The sequence below is a fragment of the Lissotriton helveticus genome, chromosome 1_1 (genome assembly GCF_964261635.1).
Source record: "Lissotriton helveticus chromosome 1_1, aLisHel1.1, whole genome shotgun sequence".
NCBI lineage: Eukaryota > Metazoa > Chordata > Amphibia > Caudata > Salamandridae > Lissotriton > Lissotriton helveticus.
The window spans coordinates 538784421-538799192 of record NC_136057.1 but is presented as its reverse complement, the minus strand read 5'-3'; the positions used below and the strand labels follow the sequence as shown (position 1 = coordinate 538799192).

At 41.7% G+C, this 14772-nt stretch overlaps 1 protein-coding gene across 1 annotated transcript in view; it reads right to left on the bottom strand.

Moving 5' to 3' along the window:
* DERA (deoxyribose-phosphate aldolase) overlaps positions 1-14772 on the bottom strand; it is a 269417-nt gene that overhangs the window by 21255 nt on the left and 233390 nt on the right. The window contains exon 8 of the mRNA XM_078674029.1: positions 676-825. Coding sequence (XP_078530155.1) covers positions 676-825 — 150 coding nt within the window. The remainder of the gene's footprint in view (positions 1-675; positions 826-14772) is intronic.

Here is a 14772-nt window from a genome sequence, read left to right as displayed (position 1 = left end):
CAAGGTACTGATCCTCAGTTTTGCCAAGAGGGAAAATTCTGTCTTTCAAATTAGTCCATCTTGTTGGTATTCAATCCCAAGTCTTCATCCTTTATTACGGACTCTTTACTGTAGAGATCAATAATAATACTTTAGGCTTGATTAATGTCTTTTTGATTTCTTGTGGTTTCATTAGAAATTATTTTCAGTGTATCAGAGAGAGAGGGAGAGAGAGGGAGAGAGAGGGAGAGAGAGAGAGAGAGAGAGAGAGAGAGAGAGAGAGAGAGAGGAGGAAGTGCAGAAGGTGGAAAAGAAAGAAGAGGTGGAAACAATGGAAGACGGAGGAGGAGGGAGAGGGAGATGAAGTGGGGGAGAAGAAGAGGAGGAGATAGTAATAAAGAATGTTTATCACTATTATATTTACTATTATTACTGTTCTCATTACTGTTATTTTAATTGTTGAAATTAGCATTATGGCTGCTATTATTGATTTTGTCTTGTTGTTGCTATATTACAAGCCAAATGCATACATGCATTATCATTTTGTACAATATTTAGTCTGGGAATGTTTATAATTGGTAACAGTCTTTGGTCTATGCAGATAATTATAATAAGAATTGGGAGCTACTGAAAGGCCCATGGCTCATTTTGCTGGCATAGTTGTTTTTTTCTCCACAATTTATGAGAATCCCCAACCTGTCTTTCAATATCACCCAGAAGGGTACTGGCTCCAAGGCGGAAGAGTGTAGGTTGCAGCCATTCTTCTCCTAGCTCTTCCTTCATAAGAGACAGCCAGGCAAGGGCCTCCTTTGCACTGCGAATTCCTCCTGCAGGTTTGAATCCAACCTAAAAAACAAAGAATTCCTGTTGTAAAACATTTTAATGTTTGTGGGTTGATGGGTGATAGGAAGCATCGGGCAGTTGCGATCACATTTGTTCTTAACACCTCACTTTAAAAATAACCAATTACGATTAACCCTTGATTAATACGCCACATGGGTGGATGCTACAGGCTCTCAAGACTTGCAATTTTAGGGAATTCAAATGCGAATAACGAATTAACACTGGAATGTTTCCATTGCAATTCCCACATTTAGAGCCCGAACAGAACAATGCCATACAAGATTAAGGTCCCTTCCTTGTGTAGCATATTGATGTCATGCGCACTAGGGCCTTCTTGCTGGACTTTGAAGAGGAAGTACGCAATGCGATAGAAGGTGTTAAAGTGTGGTTAATGTGAAGTATGATGTAACATGCAGTGTGTGTATGCTGAGGACTAAAGTATTGCTGGATAGCATCTCTGGTGTGAAGTACTTCATTTTGCATTCTGCTGAGCTGGGGAAGGCACTTCAACTGGGGATGGAGTAAAGGATAGGTGCCCAAGTAGACAAGACTGCTCTCTCTCACTGAGAGATTGCAACAATACAGCAAACTGCTTGTACCTGCCACGTGTGGAGTCAATTGAAGGCCCTACAGAGGAGCATACTCGAAACACCCGCCAAACCAGCGACAAGGATGTCTACAGAAGCACCCTACATACAGAGGAACTACTCCGATGAAGTCAGGTATAACATTCACATCAGCAAGGTACAAGAAACAGAGAACGTACTCACCATCACAGATGATTGAAACATACTGTGACGCATGCTCCGAAGGCAACTTCTGCTTGCAGGAGTTGTCGGAGTCAGCTTGCATCACGATTACCTGATCTGCACGTGCCAACGCAATGGCAGCAGAAGGAAGCATGAAATATAATGCAGCCGTGTTGCTGCAGCCACCACTGCATTTCAACACTTCTAAGAAACAGAACATTGGTGCCAGGTGGGCTGCATGGATCTAAACCTTTGACGACTTCATAGATGCACTAGAGGAAGATCGTCAAATATTTGAAAAACCTTGCAGGTGATGGAGTGAGAGAAGTTCTAAAGAAAATCTCACAGATTGACTCAAAATCGTACCAAAACGTAAAAAAGCGTTGGAGGCCAAATTCAACCCTGTGCCGAATGTCAACTATGAAAGGTATATCTTCAAACAAGCATGAAAACAGAATTGTGAAAAAATTGAAGAGTTTGTTGGAAGACTTAATGTACTCATTAAACATTACAAGTTCTGTGACTTCACTGACGAAGAAACCATGCGCCTCAGAATAAGCGCCTCAGAGTATTTGATGGCTGCCTTTCAGATTCATTTAGAAGGCACATGCTGAAAGAAACAGTCTAGGAAAAATGTTGATGGCTGCCAGAGCAGAAGATCGAGCAGATTGACATGCTGCCTACATGGAAGCAGGAACAGCACACAATGAATTGGCGCTGTTTGTGAAAAGCAAGAATAAATACAAGTGAAAGAAAAGCCATCAAATAGGATGCAAGAAAAAAGGATTTACAAGATATCGAACTATTGATAAGAATTAGGCTGACCCAAAAAGCGCTGTAAATATTGCTATTTCTCACAACGGGTCTTTCAGGATTTAACTATCGAGAAAGTCCTCACTTTCATAGTCTTGCCTGAGGAGATTTACGTACAAGTTCATGTAACAACATCAAGGAATTTCACGTTTTTTTACTTATGAGTAATTCACTCTATGGGGCAGCAATACTCCCAAAGTAAAGGATGTTGTAACGGCTAATCATTTCTAAAAATGAAGGTACACATAAGACCTTTCCCTACAGCATTGGCAAGTTCTCATGAGAGTGCAACACATGCAATTGCTTGAGGAAGCAATGCTAGAATCAGTAACTTTACAACTGCATTAATGGTTGTTTAGCAACATGGTCCTTTGTTTTACTTCCCTAACAGTGGTTTATGTGACGTCTTAAGCCTTGAAACACGAATAATGAATGAAAGTAGCAAAGTCAAGTTTCCTGTAGGATCCTTTTAGTACTGTGATGGAGAAGTCACAAAACAATCCTCACAGGACTGGAGTATCTGAGAGAGAATGTTATAAAGAAGAGATTTGCATGACAATAGATTAATACATTATTTAACGCAGAGATTTACGTGGTGCAGTACAACAATCTAAATGACCTCCAATGGCTTCCTAATGTACCTGGCATTAGCATTAGCTGATGAAAGGGTGCATTTTTAGTATCTGTTGGACCTGGCCATTTCTACAGGGTCATCCCCAAAGTTTTTTGCCTTTCTCCTCTTATTTTTGCTGAGTTTGTTTTTGTTGGCCATAGGACTCTACGCACTTTACTACTTCTAAGCAGTGCTAAATAAATGCTTGTGCTCTCAGCTCAAAATAAGTTAACATTGGCTTATACCCAATTGACATATTTAATTTACCTATAAGTCCTACGTAAAGTGCACTACATGTGCCTAGGGTCTGCAAATTAAATGCTACAAGTTCCCTGCAGCACTGATTGTGCAACCCCCTAGAGTAGCACTTTAAACATGTCTCAGGTCTTCCATTGCAGTCTATGTGTGCAGTTTTAAACTGCCATTTCGACCTGGCAAAATGAACCTTTAGCCAGGCCCAAACCTTCCTTTTTAATACATGTAAGTCTCTGTTAGGGTAGGCACTAGACAGACTAGAGGGCAGGGTGCAATATATTTAGAAAGTAGGGCACGTACTTTTACGTTTTACAAAACCTGGTAGTGAAGAACTCTAACATTTGTTTTTCACCACTGTCAGGCCTATCTCTCCCATAGGATAACACTGGAGTTGCCGTATTACATTTTAAAAGTGTATTTTCCAAATGGAAAAAGATAACTGGTTCATGTTTGGTATCTCTGAAATCCTAATTTAAAGTCCTAACTTATATTTTACACATTGCTTCTATGTTATATGTTGTGCTTGCATTTACAGCTGCTCAGCCAGTATGCTTGTGTGTATGTATGGAACCTTAGAATGCCCGATGACAGTGTGGAATGTTGGTGTGCCTGGTGGACTGGAAGAATGACTGTTGGGGAGAGTGGGCTGAGCTATGAAGATGCAGCTCCTGGTGGGGCTCTGAATTGGCTATGAACTAGCTATTTAATGATCTTGAACCAACCATCAATCAGCTTGTAACCTACAACTATCATCTTGTAACTTACAATAAACCTCTACTTGGATTTACCTCCTGACTACGATTATACTTTGTAACATTGGCGATGAGGATGGGATTGTTCACTCGCTGATGTTTGCTCATACATTGCCATTTTTAATTGTTTGTATAACTTTATAATATATTTGTGATGATTTATGCAGCCATTTTAGTAAGACTGTTATAACATATTTGTATTAATTCTTGCAGCAATTTAAACAAGACTGTAGTTTTGTAGTAGTCTTTGCAGCGATTTAGTAAGACTGTAGTACTTACAGTGACTCATGCGACAATTTAGTAAGACTGTGGTACTTAGTGAGTCATGCAGCAATTTAGTAAGACTGCTATACTATATTTGTAATGATTTATGCAGCATTTTAGTAAGACTGTAGTGCTTATAGTGAGTCATGCAGCAATTTAATAAGACTGTAGTATTTATAGTGATTTAAGCAGCAATTTAAGTAAGGCTGTTACATTTCTATTGCAGCAATTTGAGTAAGACTGTTATACTATATTAGTAATGATTTTTCCAGCAATTTAAGTAGCACAGTGATGCTTGTAGTGGTTTTTGCAGCAATTTTAGTAAAACTGTAGTGCAATTCATTCATTTGGTTACTCACACTTTAATTGTGCATTTTACTTTTGTGGTACAAATTTTGTGAGAGCTGCATTTGCTCCACATTGGGACTATCTTGGTATTGCTAGTGCTTTGAGTTTAGATTGTGTTTTCTGCTGTAGGGTGGTTGTGAATTGGGGCTGGTCTCCATACACTTGGTCTAGCCAGTGTGGGTTGTGCGCACAACCTTCTCACTGTTTTCACCCTACGTACTCTTTATTTTGTGTTTAGCATCAGCTTTACCATTTTACTGTTCTCTATTCCACATGTTCTAGAGTGTTTTCTTTAGTGTGGTGCGTACAAATGGATGATTCGTTTAAATCTCCCAATTCCACACATTATTTTATTATTATCTTCTCAGTATGTTACTTATTGCATTTTTCCATCTACCTATTTTCTTAATGTTCCCAAGGGAAGAGGAGGTGTCTTGCCATGTCTTCCTTTTGCACCTATTCCCTGCTGTTTGTCTGTGCTCAGTCTTTCTTTCTCTTATCGTTGGCTTTTTGCCTGTATCATTTCTTCTATACATATGTGTTATACTCTCACAGGGTCGTAACTATTTGTTTCCTTTGTTCCCTTAAGGAAAGAGGATATGTTGTGCTTGCATTTATAGCTGCTCAGCCAGTATGCTTGTGTGTATGTATGAAACCTTAGAATGCCTGATGACAGTGTGGAATGTTGGTGTGCCTGGTGGACTGGAAGAATGACTGTTGGAGAGAGTGGGCTGAGCTGTGAAGATGCAGCTCCTGGTGGGGCTCTGAATTGGCTATGAACTAGCTATTTAATGATCTTGAACCAACCATCAATCAACTTGTAACCTACAACTATCATTTTGTAACTTACAATAAACATCTACTTGGATTTACCTCCTGACTACGATTATACTTTGTAACATTAAGCCTAACTGCTTGGTGCCAAGCTACCAGGGGGTTGAGCAAAGGTTTATTTGGGCTTCACCTATGCCTTACCCTGACTAGTGATGGAGCAAGGTTTCGCACGTAAAGAGACTTGCTCGGATTCAATCTTCTCGAATGAACGTATAATGCACTAATAAACATGTTTCATATTACTAATAATGCACCACACAACATTTCTAGTATCTAGGGGAAGCTTTCTTATGTGCTTTTACTAACAGTAACTCGAGTGACCTAATATGGCCGCTGCAACGCGGGAACTTTTCTGCGCATGCGTCTGTCACACTCACGTGACATGACGTACTCTCTGCTTTGGTGGGAAAATTTTGCATCTGCGCACTAGAACTAAAGATGGTTGCTCTATGTTTCACATGTTGATGCTTGCACTGCTACTCGTTCTAAACCCTGTTCGTTCTGCCTAACCACTACTGCTATAGTTAAAATAAAGTAATGGGAATAGAGTAGAGATAAGTGGTATACAGTGCATTCATTTAATCTTTGTTCTAAAATTATTTCTCTTTGACTTTGTTACTAGCTCGTATTTGGACCTGATGTGTCATTGCTGAACTCCATTTTGGGACTCTCAACGCGCATGTGCTGAAATCCCTTGAATCCACAAGCCATGGCATTGAAACTCTGCCAACGACTGTCTTGCCCGAGATGCGCATGGGAAGTTCACCTTATGAACTCTCCAGAGGAAGAAGAAAATACAAATGTTATAAATTGGATATCTTTTGCTACAATAATGCTGGGTGAATAAAATTCATGGGAAAGAAAATTATGGGAGGGAACGAGATCCGTTTGAATGAAAATGATCTCATACTTGTATGGTGTGATGACCTCTCCTCGTCTTTTGACCAATCAAATTGAGGGAATACATACATTTGCAACATTGGGGGGTGGTATACTGCCCTGGAAAATGGTATAACTAAGGTAGGCTTAGCTAGTTAGATTGTCCGACGTGTCTGAATAGCTGACCTGTCACTGACCCAACGTCCTAAATAGGCGATCGAGAGCAGAGGTGCTGGCGGAGCACTCGGTCAGAAGATTTGATAACCCAATCGGGGTTCTGGGAAGGAGTTTGATAACCCAATCGGGGTCCGACTGTTAGTTGCAGAGAGGGGTGTGAAGCTGGCGTTGCACTTTAGCTGTGGGTGCCGGTCCTGACCTGCGGTGGTCCTGTCCTGATCCAATTTGGTCCGTACTTGTCCTGATTTTGGTCTGCACCTGTCCTGTCCTGTCCTGTTGGCACCTGAATTATCGGGGGTCCTGTCCTTTATCCCAGCCCGTGGCCAGGGTTGGTTTTCACAACTTTCTAGGTAAATATATTTCTGTGGGTATGTCATTGTGCGGTTTCCCTTTTCTTACCTTCCTATGTTTCAATGCTTGAAGAAAGTCTCGTAATATTTTCACATCATCTTGCTTCGATTATTTTCTTCTTAATCGAACGAGCTTTAATTGAATTGGTATGGACTTAGACATTTAAAATTTACATAGATAAAGTGTTTAAACTTTTCCTGAGTCTGTGGTTATTTTATGAATGCAAATGTTTATTTTCTACCTATTATGCTAACTCCCTTGATCCCTTAGGACTATAGGTACCGGTGACTAGGATTGGTAAGTCAACGGTGTAGGTCCTAAATGGTTAATTACAATTCTGATTAGAGTAGGTTTACCTGTTCAAAGTGTGTATGTTTTTATGGGCCCAGGTGAGTATGGTAAAACGAGCAGGTGAGCCCGCACTCTATCACTAGGACTGTGGTTGCTGCGTTCCCAGGGCTCATACCCCAGGCAACCAGTAATCTGATTTTTAACAGTTTCTTTATATGAACAGCCAGTTGGCCTTTTCAAAGGAGTCAACATCAACTGTGTCAGAGTCTTAAAACCAGATCTGAATAATTCTGAGCAGATTTGGAGTTGTAGCATATTCTGGGAAGCACTATGTTTTGTTTGGAAAGCAAAGGGGGTGTCCAGGAAAGCAGTATTTCATTTTACTGGTAAAGTATTCAGAAATGTTTCCATTTCTTCTTCCGCTGCACTCCAATAGCCTACAAAACTTTGGAATAGACATCTTTCTCGCTATCTGGAATCCGTTCCTTGCTGGATCCCTCTCATTCTGGATTTGGAACATCCCACTGTATGAAACTATGCTCTTAGAAGCTACTGATGGTCTGTGTCTCATTTTGGATCAGGACAGGTTAACACGGTTTCCCATGTCATTCTCCTCAAAAACCTACAGAAATTTGGAATCTGTACCTGGGCTCTTAACTGGCTCCTGTCTTTTTCACATGGGAGAACGCAAGCTGTCTATATTGCCCCCATTGTATTCTGCACATTTTATTTTGCAACTATTCAGCTACACTGTGAAGTACTTCTAGGCTCATCACCGAGCCATACCCTTTTCACTGACTACATAACCCCTCTGGCAGGAATATTCAAGTTGTTTGGTTCTGACATTGTCTCGTATGCTGCTTACAGCCAGATCATCATCGCCATGTTTACCAATCTTGCTGACAAACTAGATTTTGCTCTTGTATGACGGAGGTTGCCAACTTTTTCTGCCTATTTTTTTCTGTCCACACTATTTATAAAGGGTTTGCATTTTTTACATTAAATAAAGCTTACAGATTGAAATATATATGTTTGATGCAATGACATACTTAGTTATCTATGCACACATTTGTCATTATAAAACAGGATTCCAGTATATTATTGATGAATGTCTGGAAATATTTACTTTTGTTAGTATGGATAAATACAATGTCAATGAATTCCATGATATGTACAGGCCCAACAACGGCAATACCAATAAATGCAAAGTCTTTGTATACCATAACCTGTGCCCACATAACAATGTCAATACCAAAAAATGCAATGTCAATGTACGCCATAATCTATGCACGCACAACATTGTCGATACCGGCAGTAGCAATGTCAATGCATGCCATATTCCATGCACGCATAACAATGTTATTACCAGTAGAAACAATGTCAATGTACACCATGATCTAGGCACGCGTAACTAGGTCAATATCAATAAAGACAATGACGATGTACGCTGTGACAAATGTACGCAGAATGTTGAGAATTTTGGCAAAGATGATATCAATGACTGCCATATTATTTTCAGAAGTTCTAAGGAACTCGTATCATTGTTGTCAGGTTGACCCAAGGCGACCTCGCCATCAACCCCAAGTCAGAGATACGTGGTCAGACAGGTCCTGCGACCCAACTAATGCCTATCGAGTGACAGGTCACAGGTGAGGTCTCACTTAGTCCAAACAAAAATGCGAAGGGAAAACCCTGATCAATACCACAGATAGACATTTGTACCACAAACAGATCTGAGGAAATTGGTCTCAATAAACATTCACCTAAAAAAATAAGGAGTTAACTCCTACGCCACTCTCCTAACCAAAAAACCATACACACAAGAAGAAGAAGGAGAAATTAAAAGATGAATGTGGACCAAACAAAATTTGTTAAAAATTACCTCCTCCACAAATTGTGGCATGCTTCATTATTGGGCTTGCTAGACACATGCAAGAATGCAGAAATTGTTTTATAGTGCCTCACAAAATGTATATGTTGTTCCCGTTTTGCCAAATGCTTCTTGTCTTCTTGTCTTTTCATTTCTTTTAAGTACATTCTTATCCGAGCAACTTCTTCAAGATTTAATCAGATTGTAAAATACACCAATGCTTACTAATAATTTTCCTGATGTTTGGTAATTCTGTGCTGAATGCATTAGTAGCTGAACGGCTTCTGGACTGTCTTTCTATCTTTTGGACCAGAAACTGATTTATTTGAACCTTTTTCGTGCGCTGTACTCTATACATTCTCTGGGTATGCTCTTGGTGTAAAAGAATGTAGTGCAACTTTTCTTTTTCATATTCTGCTGTTGCATTTTATCCTTAACAGTTAATATGTTAGCTAAATCCTTACTGGTTCGCATGTTAACCAGTATGGAATGCCTCAATTTCAGAGAATGAACTACCACTACCATTGCGGACCTCATCGCACCCCACGCCATAGCCTCCATGGACTACATACTCATCGGAGACTTGAACTTCCACCTCAACAAACCCAGCGACCCCAACTCCACCACCCTCCAGGACAACCTCGCCAACATCGGACTGAAACAGCTCGTCACCACGCACCCACAAGGCAGGACACACCCTCTACTCCATCTTCGCAGGTGGGAACAACATCCCCTTCAGCCACACCATGCAACCCCCATGGACAGACCAACACTGCGTACACTTCCTCGTCAACAAACCCACGCCGACCAAACCTGCACCTTGCCTTCCACAAAGAAACTGGAGCAAAGACACTGAGGAGCAGCTCAACTCCACCCACCTTGACTGACACCAACCTTGCAGCCAAAGGACTCCACAGATGGATCTCCAACTGCGCAGACGAGCTTGCACCCCAACGTAATCCCGACAGATAGTGCCCCAGGAAGGCCACCTGGTTCACCACCGACCTCCAAGAATCCTGATGCACCTGCAGACGTCTTGAGAAGAACTGGAGAAACAGCAAAACATCGGAAGATCTCACCACCTACAGGAATGCCATGACGGAATACCTACATAGCATCATATCCACCAAAAGGACCTTCATCCAGAACAAGATCGTTGCCAACTCCAGCAACTCCAAGGAACTCTTCAGATTCTTGCAGGAATTCACCAAGCCCCCCAGCGAAACCACAGACATCACCCCATCCTAGGACCTCTGCAACAAGTTCCTACTTCCATCTGAAAATCAAGGGCCTGTATGACAACTACAATGACCAGACACCAGACTCCGAAAACCACTTGCTACTCCAGCAACACCAGCCAGCCCAACATCTCCTCCGGGACCCCAGTCACCACCGAAGACACCACCTCAACCAAGAAAGGCATCCACTCAGGAGCTCCCACTGATCCCTGCCCCAGCACATCTTTCACAAAGCCGCCATCGCTCCGGAACTACGGCGCACCATCAATGCCACCTTTGAGACCGGCATCTTTCCCGACATTTGGAAATGCGCAGAAGTCAGACCCCTGCTCAAGAAGCTCTCAGCAGATTCCATGGACCTCAAGAACTACCGACCCATCTCCCTCCTCCCCTTCGCGGCCAAGGTCATTGAGTAGACCGTCAACGCCCAACTAACAAAATTCATCGAAGAAACCTCCATCCTCGACCACTCCGAATCCGGATTCCGCAGCAACCACAGCACCGAGACCGCTCTACTTGACGCCACAGACAACATCTGCACCCCCTTGACCAAGGACACATCGCGGACCTGATCCTATTTGACCTCTCTGCCCAACTAAAAAAATTCATCGAAGAAAACGTCATCCTCGACCCCTCCCAATCCGGATTCCACAGCAATCACAGCACCGAGACCACTCTATTCGCGGCCACAGAAGACATCCGCCCCCCCCCCCCCTCAACCAAGGACACACTGTGGATCTGATTCTATTCGACCTCTCTCCAGCTTTCAACACAGTCTCCCACAGCGTACTCACTGCCAGACTCCACAATGCTGGCATACAGGGAACCGCCCTCGACTGGATCCGCTCCTTCCTTACTGGGCGAACCCAAAGAATCAGACTGCCACCCTTCCACTGCAAACCCAAAGAAATCAACTGTGGATTACCCCAAGGATCGTCACCCAGCCTCACGCTCTTCAACATCTACATGGCCCCCCTCACCACCATCAGACAGCACAGACTCAGCATAGTATCCTACACCGACACCCAGCGCATCCTCTCCCTCTCCAAATACCCAATCACCAGACTCAACATCCAGGAAAGAATTTAGGACGTCACATCCTGGATGAGCAGCAGTTGCCTGAAGCTCAACTCGGAGAAGACAGAGGTCCTCGTCCTCTCCCCCTCTGCATGGGACAACACCTGGTGGCTCACCGCCCTCGGCAGCCCTCTGACCCCCACGGACCATGCCCGAAACCTCGACATCGTTCTCAACTCCTCCATGACCCGACAGGTCAACGCCGTCACCTCCAGCTGCTTCAACAACCTTGCATCCTCCGAAAGACCTTCAAATGGATCCCACCTGAATCAAGGAAGACCGTCACCCACGCACTCATAACCACCTGACTGGACTACGGAAACACCCTTTATGCCAGGAACAACAGGTCTCTGCTCCGCAAACACCAGACCATACAGAACACCACAGCCAGAATCGTCCTCGGCATCCCTTGACAAGAACACATCACCCAACACCTGCAGAGCCTCCACTGGCTCCCTGTTGAGAAGAGAGTAACTTTCAAAATACTCGTCCACACATACAACTGCCTCCACAACACCAGACCCCAATACCTCAACGAGAGAATCTCCTTCCACATACCTAAGAGAAGCCTCCGATCCACCGACCTCGCCCTCGCCGAAACCCTGCGCATCCGCAGAGCCAGAACAGGGGGAACAGCCTTCGCCTACATTGTGGCAAAGACCTGGAATGAGCTCCCGATCGACTTCAGACGCATCCCCTCCCTGAACATCTTCAGGAAGACACTCAAGACCCGGCTCTTCGACTGAGCAGAGCTACTCCCCCCCCCGACCCAGCGCCTTAAGACCCTCACGGGTGTGTAGTGCGCTTTACTACCTCTTGATTGATTGACTGATTACCCTACTATTTCCTTATTGAATAGCGTAGTTTGCATAACTTTCTATTACCCTCAATTTTATAAGCAGATAGGATTTCTTCAGTTTACTTATTTAGCTACTGAATTTTAAATTCAGAGTGGAATGTTTGTGTTCAGAATTCTGATGAACTCTATTGCTGTGGTTTTTGATCAAATGAAGAATAAGTCATTAATATAGCGATGACTGGTGACTATGGGTTCTGTATTATGGCTATTACCGTTCCACAATAATGTCTCTCCCCACCAACCCATAAGGAAATCTGCCTAGCTGACAGATGTTTTCGTGCCCATTTCTGTTCCAAGAATCTGTTTACATGAGGAATTTGGAAGGTGAATATGTTGTTTTCAAGGCAATAGTTTATTAGCATAGTATTGTGTAATGTGTACTGGATTGACCGTCTTTTAAAAAAATGTTTGCATGCTGTGATACTTCCAGTTATTTGATGCTGGTATATAATGAAGACACATTTAAAGTGATAATTAACAGTGAACCTGACATAGTACATTAAGTATTTTGAATACAAAAATCAGCACTGCCTCTTCAACATACCTTAAACAATGATGTAAATCCAGTTATTTAAGCATTTTCTAGAATCAAGATAATAACTTATTGTATTAAGGGGTTACATTTGCATTCGTTTTATATCCTAAAATTCTTTTGATTCAAATTTTAGTAATAATTATTTCTTTGTTGGTTATGCAGTTGTAACATTGCCGCCTGAAACAACATCCCCTTATCCATTAGGACCGCCGTAACGTTGTGCCTATTCATGGAAGAGTTGAAGAAAGAAGGCTTTAAAATCAATTGTTGATTGTATCCTTTCTTTGACCTGGAAAAGTGTTATGCCCACTATACAAATATCACACACATACATACATAGCATACATTTTTATTTAATGCCAACAAAATATTTTTTTTCTCGAATATGATTTTGAGTTCAGGGGAATATTTACATTTCCTTGGTGTGCTATCATGGTCGTTATCCTCAAGGTGGATATTGAAGCATCACATCTCGGATCTTCAGTGAAATCTATACAAACTATGTTTCATGAGTGTGGCTAAAGCAGGACATTCCTTTGATAATGTGTTAGGAATCTTATTTCAATTTTCTTCTTCAACCATTCCATACATTCAGTTTAAATATGAACAGAATGCAATTCGTTATTGTTTTCACAGCGAAAGTCCGATTCAAACCACCATGATTGTTCTGTGACACAGTTTAAAGATTCTACAACTGTTACATACATAAGAAAAAAATCACTGTTCGCGTACTAGAAAGGGAAAAACAAGAAAGGGTTTCAAAGAAAGTATTACGTACATGTGGGTAGAAACAAGACTGTTATAAACACGAACATACATTGTCTTATTTAACAATCAAGACGGAGTTAATTGATTATATTGCTGCACACTAGTTTATTTAGTTTATTCAGAGGCGTAGACACTTTTTGGTGAGAAAGATTTACTTAGTAAGTGGAGTAGTGCAGTTCAGAATCTTCAAAATGTGTAATATTCCTCTAAGGCTCGAGTTGTGAGTCTCGCAAAACTATGGAGAAAATACTAGCAATTTTTTTTTAATAATGCAAGGTTGTCTGGCATTTTCAGTTACCAGTAATAGTATTCAATCCCACGGTTTGGACGTCAATTAGTAGTCCATCTAGAGTGGCAGACAAACAATTCAGCATACAATATAAATCTGAAATTATCACGTACAACATGATGGTAGATCATCTTTTAAGAAATGGTATCCTCTGCCTTATTGGAGGAGCCACCACTGGCTGCTCGGTATTGGCTAAACTTCTTTGTGATAAATTATAGATTGGGATTAATTGTAGCTCCCCCACCAGCCCATTTGTCGTCTGATCCCTATTTCCCCTGTTCCCTGATGGGGATTCATCCATCATTGGCCTCTTCCTCTCCTTGGGCCTCTTCCTAAAAAATGACCCTATCTAGAGCCTTCTGAGGTGCTGGGTCAGGGTTCTGAATCGCTCATGTTTGCGTCCGAGTATGACGAGGTGTCCAAAGGTTAGAAATCTACAGCTACTACTGCCTTGATATTGAGACAAGGGTCTGGCATTTTCTTGATTATAAAAGTCCTTCCCTAGGTATGGATATACTTGTTCTTTTGAGAAGTGTTGATGTCTTTTTGAAGTTTCTTCTTTTTATAGTTTCCTGTGTTAATTCTGAAGTCCCAATTTCTATTTTAATGTGGGTAAGTAAACTTTAGCTTCTGAAATAGATGGATTAGTCTTAATTGCTTCTTGGAGTTCTTTAATTTGATCTAATAGTTTTTAACTTATACGTTCAGCTGTTTTTATTTAAATGACAATCCTGTCTCTTGAAAACTTGGTTCCAATACAATTCAAATCGCCTAAGTATTCTGGATCCTCAAAGGAGATTACTGGTATGTTTTTCACTTGTAGACCGACCGGGATGGTCCCATTCCTTAGGTGTTCTAAAATACTTTCCCATGCAGCAGTGTACAAATTAATTTTTTCTTTAATCAAATTAGTTTTACAGCTTCTGTTTGTTCAGTCAAATATGATGTCTCTCCCTCAGGATTGAGCCCAGAGGGTCTTTTTAGCAGC